This window comes from Pipistrellus kuhlii, unplaced genomic scaffold (assembly GCF_014108245.1).
Source record: "Pipistrellus kuhlii isolate mPipKuh1 unplaced genomic scaffold, mPipKuh1.p scaffold_m20_p_18, whole genome shotgun sequence".
In the NCBI taxonomy this organism is placed as follows: Eukaryota; Metazoa; Chordata; class Mammalia; order Chiroptera; family Vespertilionidae; genus Pipistrellus; species Pipistrellus kuhlii.
In genome coordinates this window covers 8,587,192-8,612,051 of record NW_023425493.1, presented here as the reverse complement: position 1 = coordinate 8,612,051, position 24,860 = coordinate 8,587,192, and the positions used below count along the sequence as shown (strand labels likewise).

Below are 24,860 nucleotides of genomic sequence, written 5' to 3'. Positions count from 1 at the left end.
TTATTGTATATGTTTTATAGAATAAGTATTTTATTCTGCATTATATATTGCATTCAGTGAAACATGAATCAAACTTAGTGGATGGCCTCCAACTATAGGGGAAAAGCCAATTGATGTTATTGTTGATCATTTATTATGATTAATTTATCACTAGGTTTTGTTACCAGTATTTTCTTGGTTGCTTCTAACTTCCCCTCAAATGGGCCCCAACCTAATGAACAAAAGAAAACACAATGCCCAAAGTACATTTAGGAATAACGTAGGATATTATCTATATTGCATGGGAATTAGAACATGATGCCATGGTAAAAAAAAAAAAAGCAACAGCCTGCAAACCAATACCTATATTAATTGGGGATAACAAGCAGCCTGATACCTTTTTGTACAAAAAGCACTGCGTGTCCTTCCCAGTCCTTCTAAATCCCAGGCCCTGCTGCTAGCTCTCACTAACACGCGCTCCCCAAACCCATACAAAGCAAGCAGTGAGCTTCCTTGCCCCACACCCTGCCCCTCTGGCCTGGATCCTTCTGGAAAGCACACACCTGTTCCCCCTGGCCTGGGAGCCCCCAGCCCAACCCAGTGGGCACAGCGCCCACTCACCAAGGCTTCACTGAGCCCAGGAGCACAGGGCAAAGCCTGACCACGGGCCCAGCACTCCCCCAAGCAACCTCCCCACACACAGCTGGGCCTTGGAGAGCAAGCCCTCACCTTCAGCACCTGGTCAGGGCTTCCCCTCTTGTTTTTTAAATTATTAACAGTATTATTAGTTGTTCCTCATTCCCCTGCCCTCCTGCCCCATCCATCCTGTCCCCCACCCCCTACCCCACTCCAGGCATTCCTGTGCCCATAAATTATGCACATATGCATATATGTTCTTTGTTAATCTCTGAGCATCTCGATTAGCTCAGTCCTCAAACACCTGCAAGCTTTTGCTAGGGACACAGCTTGGCTCCAGACAAACACTGGCTGCACCCAGCGCTTGGCAAGGCTCAGTACCTTTCACCTTAACCACCCTCACCGCGGGCCCTATGGAGTCCCCTCCCTCCTGAATCCCCCACAGAACAACCCAGAGAATCTGTGACTAAGGCTTCTACCCTGAACCCGCATCACCTGGGTCCACCAAGCCCTGAGCCCCTAACCCCGACACCAAGCAAACTTCCCTTCGCCCTCCTCTCTGCTGGGCCAGCTCCCCTCCCGCTCTAGTTTCTCTCCAGAGCTGACACCCTGGCCCTTCCCCTACCTGAGCATGTGGGTAGCAGGAACTCTAGGGCCAGCAAAAGCACCCCAAGGAAGCCCCGCGAAAAGGGACTCTCCAGGCGGCTGAAGGATGCTGTCATTGTCTGGACATCAGCGGGGAACCCGAGGGACAGTGCGTATCTGTAGTTTTGAGGGAGGCCAGGAAGCACCACAATCCCTGGACTCAAAAAGTGTCAAGGGCATGGCCGTTAGTGGGCGTGGACTGGGTCATTACGTCACGCTGGGGCGGGGCCAATGGCATGCTCAGAGGCGGGGCATAGGCCCCAGGGCCCTGGGTTAGCTGAGGAGGGAATGGGGCGTGGCCTGGCCAAAGTCTAATCCAATTGGGTCCACGGGCAGCTCCAGCTGCAGGGTGCAAGGCCAAGGTTTCCTGGAAATGGTGGGTCCCTGCCTGGTCCTTAAACAGGCAGCTAGCACCCTACTCAGGAAGGATAGAAAGGAAACGAGAGCTGGCCCAGTCATCCTTGCGTGTTTCCAGGAGGCCTGGATGGAAGACTAAAGCTAATGGACCTGAAAATGAAAACGCAGAGCCCAGGCCGCAGGTTGCCTAGATGCCAGCACCCCTCCGGTTCCACTTTTGTCCTGAGGCCTCCAGATCTAGTCTCAGAAAACTCCTTTTCTGGAGATATCAAAAGGACCCGACCCTGAGCCCCCAGTGGGAAATGGACTCACCACTTCCGCTAGTGGACACCCACTTCCACAGATAACAGAGCCAGAGCCTTTACTCAAATGTGATATTAACCGGGCATAATTAGGATAATAGCTGAGATTTCCGTGGTTGAAAGTCTGCCACTGAATCCTCTCAATGCCTTCTGGATTTTAAAATCACCGAGATGACTTGGCCACTGCTCCCCCAGCCCCAATATAAATGCCTCTGCCTCTCCTCCCTTGAGAGGCCCCTGGGAAGGTATCAATACATTAAACACCGTGCCATTAAGAATACTGGGTCTCAACCTATAGGACCCTTGCCATTTTGGAACTCAGTGATTTATTGAAGACAAAATACACGTTTGGAAAAGGGTAAGGACAAGCATGTATTATATTGTGTCAGATTCCTGGATGTGGTTAATGCCATGATTGGTGGAATGAGTAGAAACTGATAAGAGGGAGAATTTTTGTGGTTCCACCATCTCAATTCTGGAACATTAAGAATGAGCAAGATTTACGTGTAGAGTTGTGAGTAAATGGGTAAGACTGGCTTTTAAAAGGAGTAAGAAGGGATATTAAAGAGCACATAAATGGAGCTGACATTTTGCCCTAGCTGGTTTGGCTCCATGAATAGAATATCGTTGGCCTGTGGGTTCAAGGATCCTGGGTTTGATTCCAGCCAAGGGCATGTACCTTGGTTGCAGGCACCTACCCAGTAGGGAATGTGTGGGAGGCAGCTGATCAATGTTTTTCTCTCTCATTGATGTTTCTCTCTATCCCTCTCTCTTCCTCCCTGTAAAAAATCAATAAAATATATTCTTTAAAAAAGAGCTGACATTTTGTTCTTTAGTTGGCAAAGAAGCAAACTGTCAGCAATTGTGAATAAACGTTTTGGGTGCAGCAATACCCTCAAATTTTTAGTTTTTAATATGCCTCTGTTGTATGTTGAAAGTTTTGCAAAGGACATGACTTTTACACCTCCACTTCTGTTTAGAGTTTATCCCAAAGAAATCATTAGAGCTGTGAGCAAAGATATAAAAATTTGGGAAAATATAAAACGCTAATTGTCTGGTAACAGTATTAAGGAATTTATGGGAATCCTATGCAGCATCCGATGTTAAAATATCAATGTAACTGAGAGATTTGTAAGTGGACAAAACACACTCTAAATCAGCATGTGACCCTTGGCACTTCCTTTATAAACAGAGTGTATATTGGTACACATAAAAGAGATTCATTGGAAATATACCAAAATTAACTTGGTTGAAAGGATTATGCGTGTTTTATTGTCTTTGTGCCTTTTCAGTTTTCTCTGTACACACAGGTTACATCTGGAATCAGGTAATGAATAAAATTTTAATAATCCCCTTTCTGTATCCACATCTATTTTATCCATAGAATGATGCAGATAGAACCTCTATCACACAGGGCTAAGGAATGAGAGGTTGGTGAAGAAATGGAAGCTCTCAGTACAAAACTCAAATGCTCCTTCTGGAATTACAAAATTCACATATATTTACACAATTGTGGGTCTGTGATGAACTGAAGACTTCTGGGTTCAACAAATCATGGAAATTCTTCTTCCTCCCTCAACAGCTCAATGTTTTGATTCTTAGCTGAGCATCTAAGTCCCTCTGTGTGGAGGTGATGTGTGAAACTGTTGGCCATGAGAAAAACATAGCTGTCCCAAAGGACTCCTTGTGGTTGTGATCCAATTCACAACCAGAGTCTAGCAGCCATTGTTTACCTCTTGCACTTTGCAGTTGCAGGATGCTTAACACCTGAAGTACCCAGAATGCATTTGCTGATGATCACAGTGCTAGCATTACATATAATTTATAAGTTCACAAGAATGTTTTTTTCCTGCGGTTGTGGTAGCTATGTAGGGCCTAAGACAGTGTGGCATAGATTGCAATACTAAGTAGATAAGAGAGAGATTGATGAATATTACTTAACCATTCCCCATTCTTTTGTCAAAGGAAAGGTGTTCTCAGAGGTTAGCAAATGAATAAAAAAAAGTCTTATTTCAGAAAACCTACAGGTCCATTGTAACACACAGATTCTTTCCTTTAGTCCTTTTTCTGAACCATGGCTGTGGCATGGGAAGTACACAGGATCCAGTAGTTTGGAGGAGGCATGGCCTCCTGCACTTAACACAGTCAAGACTGAAAGGAGGTATTGTATAGTCTAGGGCCGTGGTTGGCAAACTGCAGCTCATGAGCCACCTGTGGCTCTTTGGCCCCTTGAGTGTGGCTCTTCCACAAAATACCACGGCCTGGGCAAGTCTATTTTGAAGAAGTGGCATTAGAAAAAGTTTAAGTTTAAAAAATTTGGCTCTCAAAAGAAATGTCAATCGTTGTATTGTTGATACTTGGCTCTGTTGACTAATGAGTTTGCCGACCACTGGTTTAGGCTCAAGAAATCCCAGAGACCAAGCAGATTAAGGACCTGTAGGCCCAGACTGCCCTTCTGGCAGGAATGTTTGTCTTCCCCCTTGTCCCTGAGATTAAAGACACCACTTTGCTTTTACCAAGAAATTGCCTTTTCCACTGGCCTGTGTAGAGTCTGCTCCTGAACTCTTGATTATAACTTAGAGTAAGTACCTTCCCATAGGATAAGTGGTAGGATATATATCTCTTACCTCATGGCCATTTTCAACAAGTGATTTTAATATGTTTATTAATCTTAAAAATGAGTCCTTATGGCAATTTTCCACCTTAGTATGAAGGCTGTAGAAGGGTAATTGTATTCCAAATCATCATAAGTGCAAGTTTACATCAAGGCATTTGGTACCAAGTTGAAACAGCAGTGTTTGCTTCTCTATGTCTAGTACCCTGCTTCCAGAGTTACCCTTGGGAATAGACAAGCATCTCTGTACATGTTAGAGACTCATAAATTAGTTTCTAAGGTAATGGCTGCCTTTTTTTTTTTTTTTTTTTTGAGGAAAAGCCAAGTGTTACTCCACATCCATTCTGGAGCATGTATACAGGATGAGGAATCTTGAGGGGAAAAAAAAATCAAATTACCTAAAACAGAAGAAACATTTGCTCATAAACGTGAAGGTGCTTATGCATATTTCAAGGACACATGCCCAGCAATGGCAGTCTTCACCCCGGATACTCACAGTCGCCCAGGCCCAGCAGCAGCAGCACTTGGAGCTCAGCAGACATGGGACCTCAGGTCAGTTGTGGGACTGGACCTTGGATCCAGGCTGCAGCGCTCAGATACCTCTTCCCCTTTCATAGAGCCTCTGACTGGTAGCTAGAGGGTTTGCTTCATATTAGTTTAAGAACCTTTAAGTATTTTGATGCAGTGATGTTTTAAAGAAAGTAAGTGAGGAACACCAAGCTATTTTGCTATCTTTAGAAGTTATTTCAATGTGAACCGTTTGGAATTCTAAAAATATTCTGAGAGCACTGCCTACTTAGTCTGCTGTATGTATGTAATGTTAAAATACACTACAATTAGGGAGTCATGAGCTGTACAGTGTGATAATAAGATTCAAATAAAGGCACTATGGGTATTTTAAAAAGATAACCAATAATATATAAAAAAAGTTTTAGGCCTTTATGAGTGAAGAATGTACTCTTATTATGTAGTTCAAAGCCAATGATTAATATAAAAGAAAAATATATGATAAAATCACCCATACAAGAAGTCTTAAAAATATTAGTTTTATTTCAAAGCTATCTCCAAAATGACAGAGGAAAACAAATGGCTAAAAAGTCAAATATTTTAGTCTTGGTCTAGACTTGAGGATTTATTCTAAATATTTTATTGCAAGTTATTTAATTAAAATTTAAGTGTGATGCTTATAAATTCTATTCTTCTTAGAAAATATATATCTGTACATTTTTTCCTATTTGAAATTCCCCACTTTCCCATTTTTATAGATATAAAGGGCAAATAAAATTAATGAAGTGCCTTGGTAATTCACCCCTCTCAGCAGCTTCAGGTTTAACCTTGAGCTCTATTGCAACCTCGGTAAGTAGGAGAACATAAGAGGGAAGTCCAACAACGTTGCTTTTAATTCCCCAGTTTAACATGTATAAATAACAGCTCTAAATGAGAAGAAATCAAATTGGGGATCTGAATAAGACTTCTTACAACGACTTCAGATTTACAGACAAATGGAAAGTTTTATTCTAACACGTTCAGTGAAAAGAATTGTCAGTTTCTACAATGGACTATTTTAAATTTAGTCCAGGCTCCCAGTTCATTGAAGGAATAGAGTAAACCTAGGGTAGGGAAGGCAATATAATGAGCCATGATTTTCTGCAGAACTTGAACCTCAAACCCCCACAGGAATTTTTCTTACAGTCATAACAGCTAACACGAGTCTACACAGCTTAGTCTTATTACAATAATATTAAAAGTAGGTGAAAATCTTTTAGAAAGGAAATGCAGCACATTCATGCAAGCATATTTTGAACAAGGCAGCATGCAGTACAGAGTACAAACAAAACTCGCATGAGTATATCAAGAGTGAGAATCATGTTTAATGTATTGTCTTTTCCTGAGGTGAAGACATTTATACACAGGTGCCAACTACTGCAACGCCAAGAACTACAAGAAACCAGAAAACAAATGACATGTCACTCTAAAAGCGAATACCAAGTTTCAACATCCAGAAGAAATTAATGTTGGTTATATTTCAGTAGGCAGAAATATTATTTTATTTAAGCCCATATTCATTTATATTCTATCTGGACCCTTCACTGTCAAAGTACAATTCTCTGGAATTACTTAGAGTGCACAGTAGCCCTGGCTGGTTTGGCTCAGTGGATAGAGCATCGGCCTGCAGTCTGAAGGGTCCCAGGTTTGACTCTAGTCAAGGGCACATGCTTGGGTTGTGGGCTTGATCCCCAGTAGGGGGCATGCAGGAGGTAGCCGATCAATGATCCCTTCTCATCATTGATGTTTCTATTTCTCTTTCCCTTCCACTCTGAAATAAATAAAAAATGTTTTTAAAAAAGAGTGCATAGTAAGCCAGAAAATAGTCCTTGCTTAATTTAGAATATCACTCAAAGCATATTTGGGATATTTAGGATTTGTTACTAAGTGGACATAGAGACTACAAAAGAATATAGATCACCAAACACAAGGTAGAATCTATAATAATAAAAGCATAATATGCTAATTAGACCAGACAGCCAAATAACCTTTCAGACAAAGCTGTCATTGCAGGGGCCAAGACAGAAGCGATTAGGGGTGATCAGGCAGGCAGGCAGAGGGGTTAGTGACTATCAAGAGGTAGGCAAAAGGTTAGGGGTTATCAGGCAGGAGCCAGTGGTTCCAGATTGTGAGAGGGATGTCTGACTGCCGGTTTAGGGATTGGACCTAAACTGGCAGTGGGGTCCCCAATTGCGAGAAGGCTGGGCTGGGCTGGGCTGAGGAAACTCCCCCCACCTCCTGTACATGTAATCATAAAAAGGTCAGGGATTTCTAGACTGGTTTACTTCATTCCAGGCCATAAGAACTATAGGAACTAAAAAAAAAATCATTAAAAATGCACTTGTACACATTACTACTTTGATTTAAGTGGTATCTAAGTGTGAAACTTACGTACAGTAAGAATAACCACTGCAACGAGTCCTCCATCTGAGAAAAAAATAAAACAAGTTTGAAAGTTATTGGATGAGAGAGAGAGAGAGAGAGAGAGAGAGAGAGAGAGAGAGAGAGAGAGAGAGAGAGAGAGAGAAAACTGGGTCTCAAAGAGTTTACACATTTCAATTTTGATGAAATCATCTATAAACTACAGTGAAGAAAAAGTTTATCAATCTAGTTTATTCAGCTCATTTTGACCACAGAACCTGTCTAATATGATTCCAGGCTTAGGGTCCAATTTGTGAAACTCTTAATAGGGACCTCAGTTGTCACTGCTTTGGACTGTAGTAACCCCACCAGGACATAAAAATTGGAATATTATAAAAATTAGGAAACATTATTATAAAAATTAGAATTTACTATATTAGAGGAAAATCATTTTAAGAATAGATCATACCATTCTAGTTGATTTAACTCACTATTCGATTTATAATGCTTATGATTTTGTTAGAAATTGCATTTACCTTGTTCCTCAAAAGTGAGTCTGTGGAATAAGTCATTAGTGAAGTTCTGTTCATTGATTACATAGATCTATTTTGCACTCTTCACAAATAAGACATTATCTTATCAATCCTTCCTCATGCAACCCTACCCCCAAATTAAGACACAATTTTCATTACCAAGAACATTATAGGAAAGGAAAGGATAAATTATGCATAGAAACATGAACATGCATTTTTGATTGTCCAGAGAGCAATAAGTAATACTACAGGATCTTAAACCTTAGAAATGCTGTTCAGTAGTACCTCTGCTTCCACACTGCCATTATTTTTCTTACATTCTTCTAGATCAAAGCATAGTGTCATGTTTACTTCTACTCTTTTTATTTTCTAAAAAAGATTCTTAAGTACTTATTAAATTAAAATGGCTTTGAATTTACTGGCAAAATGACCTTTGACAACAGTGTTCAGAAGGAAAGAGTAACAGGCCTAAGGTGACAGGCCTAAGGTGCCTTTATAAAGGCTAACGTCACTAAACTAGTCTAATGTAAAAAAAAGTAATCTATACTTTCCTTAATTCATTCATCAAAAATCTTTATATTAATGTAACTGCCACAACCATACTTATCCTTTCCTTTAACATATAGTGTGGGAACTGTGTGAGCCTACATAAAGTGTGATACACCAGCCTGTTATAGAAAAAAACTAGCCCAACTTACAGTAGGTTAAGGCTTGTGTATATAAGATAGGAATAGAAAGAAAATGTATTTACAAAGTGCCATTACAAAAATAACACTATCACATGGAAAGCAAGTTAGGTTTTCTATATTTTAACCTACAAATAAATACAGCAACTGAGAAAGTTACCTCACCTCAATAGGAATTGGATTTGAGGGACCTCTTAAAAACTGTATTATTGTCCTAGCAGGTTTGGCTTAGAGGATAGAGCACTGGCCTGTGGACTACAGGATCCCAGGTTTGATTCCAGTCAAAGGCACATGCTGGTTGGGGCTTCAATCCCCAGTAGGGGGCAGGCAGGAGCCAGCCTATCAATGATTCCCTCTCATCATTGATGTTTCTATCTCTCTTTCCCTTTTCCTTCCTCTCTGAAATCAATAAAAAAATATAAGAAAAATACTGTGTTATCTGCATGTGTCTACATATACTACTGCTTCCATTTGTCATGGTATCTGCACATAAAAATAAATACAAATGTCAACTATCACATGACAGGTTGTTTCTTCTGAACTTCACATAACTGAAATATGATATTTCCATGGAGAATTCTAGGGTCTCATAATGGAGTGTTATTAATAACCAAAATATTACCTAAATCATTGGCCCCAATTGATGATTCACTATTTTCTTGGAATCTTCTAGAAGAAAAGAAATAATTTTAAAAAGAAGTAAAAAATAGTAATGCTTACATGCTATATAATGTTAAATTCATAGGTTTGGGTTTTTGCCTTTGTACAACATGTCATAATTTTATTTTCCTTATAAAAATTGTGTAAATATTGCTCATTTAAAGTGTTATCACAAATATTATAAATTTATTTTCAGTAATGAGCATTCTTTTTCCACTCCAGTAACAATTCCTGTGATGATATTCTGTGGTACAAAATGCAAATTTATCATCAGTGTATCTTCAATATCAGCCTATGGATTCAATGTGATTCTCCCTACAATTATGAATACAGGAGAATTTAATAAATGATTTAAGAGTTATTTGTAATGTTGAGTAATTTCAATATAATAAGGCCCATTTATGACAAACCAATAGCTAACATCATACTTGATGGTAAAAGACTGTAAGTTTTTCCTTTAAGATCAGGAACAAGGCAGGATGACTGTGTTTGACATTTCTATTTAACATAACATCAAATGATATGAACAGAGCATTTAGGAAAGAAAAAAAGCATCAAAATTGGATAGGAAGAAATAATTTATCTCTATTCTAGAAGATGACATGATTTTTTAAACTAGAAAGCTGTAAAGATTGCACACAGACATGCACACACACTCACCCGTCGGTGCTGATAAATACATTTGCCAGAGCTGCAGTCTACAAAACCAATAAGTAAAAATCAGTTCCATTTCATCACACTAACAATGAACAAACCAAAAAAAAAGGAAGAAAACAACCAAAGTATCCTGCCATTGAGGATTGGGGAAAGAAGACGTGGTTCATATACACAATGGAATACTACACAGCCAGAAGAAAGGATGAAATACTGACATTCACACCACCAACAGGATAGATCTTGAGAATACTCTAAATGAAATATGTCAGACAGCAAAAGCTAAGAATCATATGATTTCACTCATATGTGGGATATAAAACTGGAACTCGTGAACACACACAGCAGCGTGGTGGTTGCCAGATGGAAGGGGTTGGAAGGGGATCCTAATATAAGGTGACAGAAGAATACTTGCCTTTGAGTAATAGGCACATGGAGCTATATATCGATCTTGTAACATAGAAACCCACACCTGAAAACTACAGGATCATATTGACCGGTGTCAGCCCAATAAATTTAATAAAAATTTTAACATATCATTGTAATACAGTGAAAAAATAAAAGACTTTTTGTTGGGACAGGAATGGACAGAGTTCATAGGAACCGAGAGACAACTATAACTCCTATGAATTTACTGTCTGTTAAAAACTGGTACTTCGAACATTTGGAGAGAAGACAATAAGTGTATATGCCAATTTCAGCTAAAACACTGGTTTAAATGTAAGGAATGCAATCAGAACATATGGCTGGATTTTTTATATAATTTCAGCATGGGGAAGACCTACAGCTTTTATAATAAAGACACAACATTCATAGCCATTGTAGAGAAAAATTAATACATCCAAGTACCTATAATGTAAACTTCTGCACATATAAATGACCACTGATAAGAAAACAGCTAAATAAATATAGTATATATTATAGTCATCATTAAAAGGATAGGAATAAACCTAAATGCAATCCACTCTAACACTATAAATGTAAAATGTGAGAGTTAAAAAATATGAACAGCATGATTCCAATTCTGGTTAATAACAACAAAAACATGATAAATTATGTTTATCTAGTCATATAAGGATATTAATGTACAGTAACAGATAAAAAGACAACTAAACTATTAAGGGATTAATTCAGGAAATGAAGTAGAGAAACATGAGACTAATGTTTTCTCTGTACACTTTTCTGTAATATTTGAAATTGTACTAATCTATATTAGTATACTAATCCTATCTAATAAAAGCCTAATATAGAAATCAACTGAATGGTGATATGACTGTCGACTAGTTGCTATGATGTGCAATGACCACCAGGGGGAAGATGCTCAATGCAGGCGCTTCCCTCAGTCCACAGGCCCCAAGGTGGGTGGCAGCAGGGGCCTCCCTGATTACCTCTCCAGTCTACCCACAGACTGGCCCTGATTGTCAGGCCAGCCTTGGGGCCCTATCTGTGATGAATTTTATGTATTATAAAGCGCAATCTATATTTAACCATATAAAATCTTAAAAGGAAGCAGAGCCCAATCAGAGTTGCCCAGTGGTTGAGTGTTGCTATATGAACCAGAAGGTCAAGGTTCAATTCTGGATCAGGGCACATGCCCAGGTTGCAGGCTCAATCCCCAGTCGGGGGCCTGGAGGTGGCAACCGATCAATGATTCTCTCTCATCATTGATGCTTCTATCTCTCCTTCTTCCTTCCTCTCTGAAATCAATAAACCTATATTAAAATGTATGTAAACAGAAAGTTACTAAACCTGAGACTAGTAATTGTAGGTTTTATATTGAAAGGTATTGACATTAAAATATATATATAATGAAGATGAGACCAACTACTTGGCAATTTCTACATTTTTTCCAAATTACAAAACGTTATTTTTCATTATTCCATATCATTGAAATTTAATGTCAAAGAAATAAATTCTAAACAAAAAAGAAAAAAGACCCCTTTTGTACCTTCAACACATTTTGGGATATCAGGCTCCCAAGTACTGTCAGCTTCACAGACAATACTGCTGCTGCCTTCAAGGGAAAATCCCTCCAGGCATTCAAACGTAACCTTTGATTTGTACTGAAAATTTTTTCCAAATCCTGATACCAGTCTCCCATTCTCTAGTGCTGGATATTCACATTTGACCACTGAAAAGTGAAGAGATTCCAGAATTAATGGAAAGCTGTTTTAATAAGGGAAAGAAAAACTAGTGTAAATTAGTAATTTCCCCTGGGAACAAAGAGGCAAGGAATGGAAGACAGAATGTTAACTTAAAAAACAAACAAATAAAAAAATCCCACTTTATTTGTTTATTTTCTTTCCAGGTAAACAGATATAGAGACATCTAATAACCTTTTCCCACTTAGAACAGGCTGCCATTACAGATGAATGGTTTCCTATAAGTTTTCCCATTACTGACAAGTTTTGAGAAAGATCGGATTAGCACATACAACTTTCAGATAAGTTCGAAAGCAATTTTGATGCCTTTTAGAGCTAGGAAATTTTCAAATTTCTGGCTCTAAATTTCAGGCTGACACTGACTTATTACCCTGATCTTCTGAAAAGGCAGTAAAGGCTCTTGAACTCAAAGGTAAAAAGTTGAAAAGAAGGTAGCCATGTAAACATATGCAGATAGAAAGTTATCAGGTATCAGCAACATGCAAGAACTGGGATGTGCAAGAAATAGAAAGGCCAGTGAACTTAAGGTCGTGTTTTCCAAATATTTTGGACTGAAACTCAGAGATCAAACCCCACATTTTATATTGTAATCTCAAAGGTCTGGGATAAAGTTAAAACTTCATAGTTAGCCTTCGTACCTACTGTGTTTCCCCGAAAATAAAACATCCTCCGAAAATAAGACCTACTTACAGGTTTCCTTCTGAGTGAAATATAAGGCATCCCCCCAAAAAATAAGGCCCCCCTAGGAATCACAAGAAATTCACCAGGAAATTCAGGAATTGGATTGTTATGATGATGTTCCAGAAGATGATGACATGATTGTCATTGAATAAATGAGTAAATTCTTGATACTGTAGGATTCACAGTTTGTCTGGTTTGTGTTGACAACTACTGTACTACCGTACCATATACAGGTAATAAATTTCCTTTATTTTCATTTAGCAATAAATGTGTACTGTATTCTTCTTCATGGAAAAATAAGACATCCCCTGAAAATAAGACCTAGCGCATCTTTGGGAGCAAAAATTAATATAAGACACTGTCTTATTTTTGGGGAAACAGGGTATGTACTCAGGTATTTCCCATTCTGTTCTACTTCTTACAAAGTAAAGGTATGATTTTCTAGATTGATTTCAGAATCCAGCAAGGAATTTGGCAGACTTGGGGGAAAATCAGAAGCAAACAAAACAATGGACTGGGCAGTATATACAAGAGAACATATTTTGAGATTAAATCTTAGCAATACATAGGTTCCATAATGCACTGCTTTTAAACCAGAAGAGTGCTTTTTCTCCTTGAATGTGGACCTGAATTTCCATTAACCTGCTCACACTGTTTGCTCCTCCCTGTTGATTCACTTAGATTCCACCACACACAATTTGCACCCAACTTGCAAACCCAAACAGTTTGCAGTGACTTCCCATATGAATCACTTGTCCTGTCTCAGGCTTCAGACTTTCCTATTATATACCATATTTTTCGGACCATAAGACGCACCGGACCATAAGACGCACCAGTTTTTAGAGAAGGGAAATGAAGAAAAAAAGATTCTGAAATAAATAGTGTCCTAAAATATTTTATGTGCATTAAAACCCAACATAAACACATGTAATCAACCCTGTAAAGTAAACAGCAGCATTTAGAACCATTTTAGAGCCGGGCAAGCACACAGAGACCACACAGAGCCGGGCAAGTAAAAAAACTTTTTTTTTTAAAGTATATGTGTAGGCTATATTTGGACCATAAGACGCAGGGACTTTCCCCCCCCACTTCTGGGGGAAAAAAAGTGCGTCTTATGGTCTGAAAAATATGGTAATATCTCAAACAAGCAGCAGCTGGTGTTAGCATGCCCCATACCCCTCAATAAGAGGCCCCAGGCCTGGCACTAGCGCTAGCATACCTTGTTTTATATCTTGGCCTCTCATGGGCACTTTAATCCCAACACAAGTAGCAGCCATCTGAAGATTGCTCTGTAGTTCCTGACAGGTGGCCACAGGTGCACCTTCATGGGGCCATCAGAGCCTGTGCACCCAGTGGACAGCTTCAAATCATGCCAGATTACAACTCTACATATTCACAAGCAACACTCTCAAGGATCAGATTCAGTAAGAACCTAAGCCCCACAGAGAGAAGTCCTGCTCCATAGGAGTGTATTCCACACAGCCACTCTTCCACTGTATTCATAGCTGGTCTTTACAGCCAATTGGCCTGGTGGTAAGTTTGTCCCAATGATACCAATAGTAGTCAAGTATCAACAACAACAAGACAGTGCACACAGCCCACACAAGGGCATACACAGGTGACTGGGGAGGCTGAGCCACTGGACCCTACAGAACATCTATTACACAAGGCCACTCTACCAATTCCAGGAGACATAGCAGCTCTACCTAATACATAGAAACAAACACAGGATGAAGCCAAAATGCAGAGAAAAAGAAACATGTCATGAATGGAAGAACAGAAGAAATCTCCAGAAAAGAACTAAATGAAATGTAAGCAAGCGAAAACTAGATACAGAGTTCAAGACAATGATTATAAGGATGTTTAAGGATTTTAGTGATAGCTTCAATGGACTTAGTGAGAATTTCAAGAAAATTACTGAGAACATCAAAGAATGAAAAAGAATGAGGCAGAAATTAAAGGAAGAATACATGATCTGAAGTGAAGAATAGTTTACAGGGAATCAATAGTAGAGGATGCTGAGAATCAAATAAGTAATTTGAAATATGAGGAAACAAAAAACAATCAGAACAGCAAAAAGAAAAAAATCTTATGTAGATAGTGTAAGGAGTCCTTGGGATAATCTTCATTCACATCAACATTCACATCATGTGGGTGCCAGAAGAAGAAGAGAGGGCAAAGTATTGAAAAGCTATTTGAAGAAATAATGACATAAAACTTTTCTTACTTGGTAGAAAAAAATGGACTTACAAGTCTAGGAAACACAGAGCATCCCAAACAAGATGAACCCAAAGAGGTTCATGTGAAGACACATCATAAATGAAATGTCTAAGGTTAAAGACAAAGATGGAATCTTAAAAGCAGGTAGTTAATTACAAGGGAGCATGAATATGATGATAAGCTGATTTCCCAACAGAAATGTGGCAGATCAGAAGGGAGTGACAAGGAATATTCAAAGTGGTGAAAAGAAAGATTCTACAATCAAGATTACTTCACTCAGAAAAGTTATCATTTATGATAGAATTGAAGGTGAGATAAAGAGCTTCCCAGAAAAAAAAAGTATTGGAATTCATTATCACCAAACCAATATTACATGAAATGTTGAAGGATATTCTAGAAGAAGAAAAAGAAGAAGAAGAAGGAGGAGGAGGAGGAAGAGGAGGAGGAGAAGGAGGAGGAGGAGGAGGAACAACTAAATGCCAATACAGATCTATCAACAATTGAAACTAAAAATAAAAATAAACAAACAATGAATCAATTGAAAAAAATAAACAGATGAGTAAAATAGAACCAGAGGTATGGAAACATGGAACAGACTGATGAATTTCAGAGGGAAGGGGGGCGGAGGTAGATGGAAAGAAATTAACCAAAGAACTTACATGCATATATGCATAGCCCATGGACAGACAACAGATGGTGAAAGCCTGAGGTGGGGTAGGAACTGGGTGGAGAGGGCAAAGTGGAGAAAACAGGGAACATCTGTAGTATTATCAGCAGTTAAGGTTTAAAGAAAAATGAAGGATAAAACTTTTTTAAAGCCAGTGTGTGTATTTTGAGGCTCTGAAGGCAAAAATATTTTTTATTTATACATTTACATAGTAATTAACAATATATAAACAAGTATGCTAAGAACATGTGGGACGAAGAATAGGAAACTCTATAAGTAGAATTAGTTTTTATCATTTGACACGCATAAAATTAGATTAGAAACAAATTTGTTTTAATTTTTTTTATATAATATGTTGGCCAAGTTATTTAAAAGTTGGAAAATCTTTCCACACTATGTACAAATGAGAAGGTAAAAAGTAGAAATATTACCTTTACACTCAGGAGGGTCAGGGCTCCATCGGTTAGGCCCAGAACAAACAAGCCTGCTCGCTCCAATCAGTGAATATTCATCTGATCCATTTGAAGGTTTACAACGGTAACTTACGGCTTCATTATATTCAAATGTATCCTTGTAGTTATTGGTGAATTCTCCATTGGGGATTTGTGGAGGTGGTTGACACAAAATCTCTTAAAAAGAAGAAAGAAAAACAAAAAAAGAACAGAAAACGCAAAATAATATGTAAAAGATTAAGACGGCATTAGTAAGAGCCTGTGAACTACCTTCAATAAGTTCATTATCATATGATTTCTACATCTAGTTGCAAATCCAATATACATTTGAAACAAAGTTTAATGAAAGAAGTTGTATTATCCCAATTCAAACCATAAATAGAGAACTGAAAATTTAGAATAAGCCCATTAAAAAAAAATACCCTTAGAAGATACCTGTATGAAATACTTGCATTTATCTGTGAGGCCACATTAAGTTTTCCTAATCATAAGAGATGCTGACAATTTAATGATAAAAATATACTTATGACTTAGGAAAACTCAATGTTAGTTGAGAAATGCTACATCCTTTCCTGAATCAGTGGTTCACAGGTATACCACAATTCTGTTTTTTCTCTCTATCATCCTTAGAGTTTACAGTGAAATTTTCCAATGGCTTCAGAATGTCTGACAATGCCGCAGAATGAATCTGGAGGTCTTCCTTTAAGCCAGATACTAAAGAGATTATAAAAACTGTGAAGTGCTTGATCATCAACCTATGAACAAGGAAGTCATGGTTTGATTCCCGGTCAGGGCACATGCCCAGGTTGCATACTTGATCCCCAGCGAGAGGCGTGTAGAAGGCAACTGATTGATGGTTCTCTCTCATCGTTGATGTTTTTGTCTCTCTCTCTCTCGCTCTCCCTTCTCCTCTGAAATCAATAAAAAAAATATATTTTTTTAAATGTAAAGGAATGACACTCTACTGTTTTGGAAATGTTTGATCCTACAAAAAATATGTATTGAGCTTATTGTTCTTAAAAATTAGTTAGTAAATAATTATTTAAAAACTCCTCTGTTTTAATCCCAATGTAAAGAATATCAGTAGCACTAACCCACATGCAGAAAAGTTCTGTGGGGTCTTAGTTAATTGTAAAGCATACATGGATCCCCAGGCCGAAAAGCTTGAGAATGGCTGCTATAAATTCTAAAGAAAGAATGTACTTACTGTCACAATGTGGTGGCTCCTCACTCCATCCCACATCATTTCCAGAGAGTCCACAATGTAAAATTTTTGGTCCAACTAAGTAATAACTAAATGAGAAAAGAAATGGCTGTTGTTTCTTTATCAGTTAACAAGAACACATAATAATGAAGAAGTTTTTATAGGGTTGTTTTTCTGCATGACAGTAGCTTCAGAGAGAATTTTCCGAAGTGACAGGTATTGAATGCTTTAACTGAATCTGCGATGTAATTAAATGGGGAGATTCTTCATATGAACACACGAGCTAAGTATCTAAATAAACCTGTCATGTCTGACAGTCTGGTGATTGCTACCTCTGGCAGGCACCTCGCACTGCCACATCTATGTCCTCCTTGCTCATGCCATTCTGCTCTGTCAGGGCAACGACTGGGCAGAGAGATCTGGCCCAAGAGCTGACCTGACTGCATTTGAGTCCCAGCTTCAAGACTGACTTGCTTGTTGAGCTTGGACAAGTTGATTAATGCTTCTCTTAATTTTTTAAATAACTTTTAATTTTTTGTTAACCCCGCACCTGATGATTTCTTTTCAATTAATTTTTAGGGAGAGTTGAGAGCAGGGGGAGAGACAGGGAGAGGGAAACATGGATGTGAGGGAGACATCCATTGGGTTGCCTCTTGACTTGGGCTGGAGGCACAGCCCCCAACACAGGTATGTGCCCTTGATTATAAACCTGTGACCCTTCAGTCCACAGTCCCTCGCTCTCATCTCTGAGTCAAACTGGCTAGGGCTGGTTCTCTTTCTTGAATGCCCCATCTGTGGAAAGGTATTACTTTGTGGGGTGGTTCTGAGTAGTGGGTGAATTGGCATCTGGAACACAGTGAGTGCTAGGCAAGTTTTTGATGTTATGAATACTCTTCAGAATAGAGAATCTTCCTAGGTGTAGCTCAGGGAGGGCTCCCCGCCCCCTCCCCCGTGCAATCTGATGATTGAAATTCACAGAACTCTCTCCTCCTTCTGCACTTTCCTTATAATTATTCTGAATAACTCTATTACTGTGGTAATCCACTTACTATTTTTAAAAAATATATTTTATTATTTTTTTTTCAGAGGGGAAGGGAGAGGGATAGAGAGTTAGAAACATCGAAGAGAGAGAAACATCGATCAGCTGCCTACTGCACATATCCTACTGGGTATGTGCCCGCAACCAAGGTACATTCCTTTGATAGGAATCAAACCCGGAACCCTTGAGTCTGCAGGCTGACACTCTATCCACTGAGTCAAACTGGTTAGGGCCCACTTACTACCTTATTGTACACTTTTCTGTATATATTATGCTTCAATGAGGATAAAACTTGTTTGAGAATAACCCATGTCAGGCATTTTCAACCTTCTTCATCTCATGGCACACATAATATAATTACTAAAATTCTGAGGTCCACCAAGAAACCGGTATATTTTGATTCATTCACACAGGATGGCTATTATTGTGTTAGCAACTGTCATTTTTTATTCAAAGTCTAAGAGGTAAGTGCCAAATACATAGTCACACATTGCATGTTTTAAAAATTCTTGTGGCATACGGGTTGAAAATTCCTAGTCTATGCCCTAATCTTTTGGAAGCTCACAAGGTAGATTGTCTTTCTCTGTTGATTGGATATTCTCACTTGATCAAATTAAAATATAGTCAGTAAAAATGCCTGAACATAATTCCAGTTGACTTTCTCCCAAGGCTCATTCATTGATTCTATATCACAATGTATTAGGATAGAATTCTGGGATGATGGCAGAGAAGGAAGCACCAAAATGATGTCTCTGTAAATAGACAACAATTTCACTGCTAGAATCTGCCTGATGTCACTGCTTTGAACTCTGAGGTCTGTTGAAGGCTTGCACTTTCCAGGAAGGTCTTGGGAAGGTAAAATGCAGGAACATTGGTCAGTGTCAGCTGCTCGCACAGTGGCAGTTACCATCCCACTCCCACAGCAGGCTGCTGTGCATGTGTCCTTTGGCAGCTTATAGGCAGCCTGAGGGGCCCATGGTGAGCAAAAAAGACCATGTCCTTGGGGATCTGTGCTCGCATAACCTACTGCTGTTTGTGGTCACAGAGAGGCAGGCAGGGGCTGGCAGCCATTGTTGTCACACCTCCTGCAAAGTTGCAAGACCCATCCCTCCAGGGGATTCACAGATCCAGAGATCATCTCTCCATCCTTCAGTTTTTCCTTTTTCCCTTTCAGAAGACTGACAATAAATACTGTGAATTTAAACAACAATTACACATCTGGAGACAAGTAGAGGGAATGTGCCCAGAAGGCGGCTCTGCTTTTCTGTGATCATATCAGGCTGATCCTCAGCACAGAGACATGCTTCAACAATCAAAAAGCAGAACAATAACATGACACAATAAACCCTAGGAAACGGTGAGAATTTGATATTTAGTTACCTCATTATTAGATTCCAATGTCCAGTTCAACAAAAAATTATAAGTAATAGGAAAGCATAGCCCATTCAATGGAAAACATAAAACAACAAAAACTATTCCTAGAAAAGGCTTGAGGGGACACGTACTAGAGAAAAGATTATAAAATAGTCAGAGAAACTGCATGTACATATTTCACTGGCCCTCTTGGGATATATACATGGGTTCCAGTTTCATAGTCCTCTTTTCCTTCCTGGGGCAGCTGAGTGGCATTTGCAGAGAGGCGGGTATTTGTGAATACCCTGATGGGCAAGACCATCACTCTCTAGGTTGAGCCCAGTGATACCACTGAGATGTCAAAGCCAAAATCCAAGAAAAGGAGTCTAAATAGTCAGCAGAGATCCCAACACGAACTTGGGGGCCAGGAGACATTGAACTAATCGACTCATATAAAAAAATTCAACCAAATATCCTCTTGTCAAGTAAAACTGTGTACAAAAGTGAGGGAAATATCAAGACTTCCTCAGAAATGAAAGTTCAGAGAATTTGTTACCACCATACCTCACTTGCAAAAAATGCTCAAGTGTGTCCTAAAAGATGTAATTAAAAGACACTAGTGAGTACTGTTATCTAGAGAGTCAGTCCTAGTATAAGGGAGTCTTCTGGCCTCGATGGTCCTGGGGGAAGATTCTTCCACTAAGCGCACCAAAAGCTATTGACCTTCTTCCTCCAAGGAGCAGCTTACTTACCCCTGATTACAAGCATAGTGAGCTTGTGAGCCAAACTCCATATTTTCACTAACGTAGACCAGTTTGCCATTTGAGGGTTCTCTTGGAGGTGGACATGACTTTTCTAAAAGAAAAATTGCAAATTTGTTGTTTTCTACCAATGTCAAAACACATTTGGGTCAAAATGAAAATTCTACATTGCTCTATTAAATTCATGGAAATATTTTATTTTTATTACATTCATTGGGGTGACATTGATGAATAAACTTATATAGGTTTCAAGTGTACATTTCTAGGATGCATGATGTGTGTGTTTTTTTATATATATATTTTTTGGGCTCTCACCACCCAAAGTCGAACCGTCTTCGTTACATAAATTTGGTCCCCGTTACTCATTGCTCCCCTTGCAAATCCCCACCCTTCCCTCTGGTAACCACCCAACTGTGGTCTGTGTCTATGAGTTCCAGTGTTATATCTCACATATGAATGAAATCATATAGTTTTCAGCTTTTTCTGAGTGACTGATTTCACTTAGCATAATGTACTTAAGGTCCATCCAGACTGCCGTTAATGGTCAAATGTAAGGTTCACATTTATGCCTAGAATCAATGGCCCAATAAAAGATTCCCTGGAGATTTATCAAAGCGTGAAAAAAATAGATTCTAAATGTACACCCATCTGAGAAAACCATCATGGTAATGAGGGGATATGCCACCTAAAGTGCGTGGTCTAGAGCAATAAAAATAAAAAGTGTTGCGAACTCACTTGTACAAGCCTCCTGGAGATCAGGTGACCAGTTGTTATCAGGCTGACAAACAGCAGAGGTCGGAAGAACAGGAAAACGCCGCCTGTATCCTTGGCGACACTCATATTTTATTATGTACCCAGGGCTGAAAGGGGGTTCAGGATCACCCTTGGGTTTCATAGATTCAAATCTTCGTAGCTCACAACAGGCATCTGAGCATAAGAGAATGAGAACATGAAAGTAAAGTATTTTCTTTTCCACCAGCCAATGAGTATGGCCTGGCAGCAGGCAGGTTGTATGGGATAAATGGAAGGTCCTTGGTGAGATTTTAAGTGACTGTGCCAGGCTTTTTCCAGATGACGAGCTGTGCTTGCTTTAAATAATATTCTATTAGCCTTTGGATTCTTTGGGAATAACCTGAATATTCTTTCAACAGTAAATTGAACAGATAGCAGCAGTAAGTTTGGTTTCAAAATATATTTGTAGGTATGTATCCTTCCCATTCTTTTGCCCCTTTAAATGTACATTAGATTGCTTATTTGGAATTGTACCTGCTTCTGAAGAAAGGCTCTTATAGGTATATGACTGGTTTTTATCATATGTCTGCTTTTGCTGTATCCCATACATTTTGAAAGGATTTGTTTTTATTTTCATTTTTCCCAAGGTACTTTTTGTTTTCCTGTTGGATTTGAATTTTAACTGGGCTTTCAGCCCCCACTTAATATTATGCTTCATATAACATTTCTGGCACTTATAAAAGAGTGGTGGTACCAAGGAAAAAAGATTGAGTATTTGCTAACACCAGTGTGAAAACCAGAAAGGATCTCTGCATTCTAGTAGAACTAGGACAGAAAAGGTGGTTTGGGAAGAGGGACAAGAGTCAGGGGAATTTGAGCTGGAGTGTGTGAGTCTCTGAGATATTTTGCTCAGAGAGGGTGTCTGAGGGGATGTCATCACACCTAAGTTTGAAGGACAAGGAGCCAATTATGCAAGAGAGAGGAGGAGCCTGGGGACAGCAAGTGCAGAAGCCCCAAAATGGCAGAGTGTGGCCTCTGAGCAGAAGAGCCTTCTCTCCCAGCAGTCACTTCTTAAAGGCTCTCAGAGAGTCAGGCTCCTTCCTCCAGGCCCTGACTAGGGTTGTCACACCAGCACTGTGGTTTGGTGACTGTCCGCCAGTCCCAGAAATGTCAGTCCCAGTAAATCTTTATTGATTGCCTGCTGTGCACCTGGCACTGGGGATCTAACAGGGAGCAAAACTCAGTCGCTGTTTATGTTCATGTGTGTGCATGTGCAAACAGACCAAGAGTGGAATAAGCATCATGAAAGTAGAAGTGGCTTGTTATTGGTCACCAGTGTGTCTCCAGAACCAGCGCAGGGCCTGGCACATACAAGGCAAATCTTTATTGAAAGAATTCTCCTAAGGAGAAAATGCAGCATGCAAACTGTCTATGTAATAGGATCCTAAAAGTCACTCGGGCATAGAAACACACATGCATACAAAGACAGTTGGAAATATAAAGTATTCACAATGTTTGTCCTTTGATTGCATATGTTTTATACAATAAGTATATACATACATATATGTGTGTATATATACACATATGTGTATGTATATATATACATATGTATATTTACATGTATATATTTGTATTGATTGTATTCAGTGAAACATGAATCAAATGTAGTGGATGGCCTTCAGCTTAAGTTTATCACCTACAGAGGGAAAGTTTATTGATGTTATTTATTGTTCATTTTTTATGACTCATTTCTCACTAGGTTTTGCTACCAGTATTTTTTAGGTTGCTTCTAATCTTCCTTCAAATGGGACCCAACTTAGTGAAAAAAAGAAAAAGTATTGCCCAAAGGCATAGCATATTATTGATATTGGATGAGAATGAGAAGGGAACTCCACAGTTAAAAAACAAACAAACAAACAAAAAAACCAACTGTCTGGATCCTAATATCAATATTGATTTGAGGGTAACAAGCAGCCTGCTGTCTTTTTGTACAAAAAGCACTGCGTGTCCTTCCCAGTCCTTCCAAATCTCAGGCCCTGCAGCTAGCTCTCACTCTCTAAGGGCTCTGTGGGTAACACGCTCCCCAAACCCATACAAAGCAAGCAGCGAGCTTCCTTGCCCCACACCCTGCCCCTCTGGCCTGGACCCTTCTGGAAAGCACACACCTGGCACCCCTGGCCTGGGAGTCCCCAGCCCAACCCAGTGGGCATAGCGCCCACTCACCAAGGCTTCACTGAGCCCACGAGCACAGGGCAAAGCCTGCCCACGGGCCCAGCACTCCCCCAAGCAACCTCCCCACACACAGCTGGGCCTTGGGGAGCAAGCCCTCATCTTCAGCTCCTGGTCAGGGCTTCCCCTCTCCTGTTGTTAATTGTTGACAGTATTCCACATGTCCCCCATTTCCCCACCCTTTTCCCCTCATCCACTCAGCCCTCACCCACTCCTGGCCTTCCCCACACTACTGTCTGTGTCCATGGGTTATACACATATACATATATGTTCTTTGGTTAATCTCTGACATCTTGATTAACTCAGTCCCCAAACACCTGCAAGTTTGTGCTAGGGACACAGCTTGGCCCCCAGCACACACTGACTACACCCAGGACTCCCAGAGGCTCAGTACACTACCACCTAACCACCCTCACCGCGGGCCCTCTGAAACGCCCCTCACTTCTGGGCTCCCCACAGAACCACCCAGAGCATCTGTGGCTGAGGCTTCTACCCTGAACCCGCATCACCTGGGTCCCCCAAGCCCTGAGCCCCTACCCCCAACACCAAGCAAACTTCCCTTCGCCCTCCTCTCTGCTGGGCCAGCTCCCCTGCCTGCTCTAGATTCCCTCCAGAGCTGACACCCTGGCGCTTCCCCTACCTGAGCATGTGGGTAGCAGGAGCTCTAGGGCCAGCAAAAGCACCCCAAGGAAGCCCCGCGAAAAGGGACTCTCCAGGCGGCGGGAAGATGCCCTGCGTGGCTGGGAAGATGCGGTCATTGTTCTGGACATCAGCGGGGAACCTGAGGGACAGTGAGTATTTGCCCCTTTGAGTGCGTGTACCGGACGCAACAATCCCCAGACTCCAAAGGCGTCAAGTTCTTTGCTGTTGGTGGGCGTGGTCCGGACAATGACGTCATGGTATGGCACGTCCAATGGCAGGCTGCAGAGGAACAGGGCGTGGCCTGGCCGAGCTCTATCCCAATCCTGTCCACTTGCTGCTCAGTCTCCGCTCTGGCCTGTGTGGGCAGGCCATTCCTCTACCAGTCCAGGTTTGCTGGAAATGGTGGGTCACTGCCATGCCCCTAACCAGGCAGTTACTACCCCAGGTAGAAGGGGAGGAGGGGGGAGGAAGGAAATGAGAGCTGGCTCAATGGTCATTGCACCTTTCCGGGACACCTGGATGGAATAATAAAGCGAATTGACCTGAAAGCAGAAAGTCAAGAGTCCAGACAGAAGGTTGCCTAGAGACCAGCAAGCAGCTGGAGTCTCAGAAAATTCTTTTTCTGGAGCTATCATAGGACGGCCCCAGGCACCCAGTGGGAAAAGGGATCCCTCACTTCTTCCAGTGGACATCCCATTTCTACAGATAACAGAGCCAGGGCCCTCACTCATACTTGGCATTAATC

At 40.2% G+C, this 24,860-nt stretch overlaps 1 protein-coding gene across 1 annotated transcript in view; it reads right to left on the bottom strand.

The window, feature by feature from the left end:
- Nucleotides 1–24,327, bottom strand: part of LOC118721678 (membrane cofactor protein-like) — a 34,466-nt gene extending 10,139 nt beyond the window's left edge. The window contains exons 1-6 of the mRNA XM_045583416.1: nt 24,114–24,327; nt 21,248–21,439; nt 20,504–20,606; nt 17,363–17,448; nt 16,135–16,332; nt 11,922–12,104 (exon numbers count right to left, since the gene is read on the bottom strand). Coding sequence (XP_045439372.1) covers nt 11,922–12,104; nt 16,135–16,332; nt 17,363–17,448; nt 20,504–20,606; nt 21,248–21,439; nt 24,114–24,243 — 892 coding nt within the window. The 5' untranslated portion in view covers nt 24,244–24,327. The remainder of the gene's footprint in view (nt 1–11,921; nt 12,105–16,134; nt 16,333–17,362; nt 17,449–20,503; nt 20,607–21,247; nt 21,440–24,113) is intronic.
- Between the last annotated feature and the right edge of the window lie 533 nt (nt 24,328–24,860).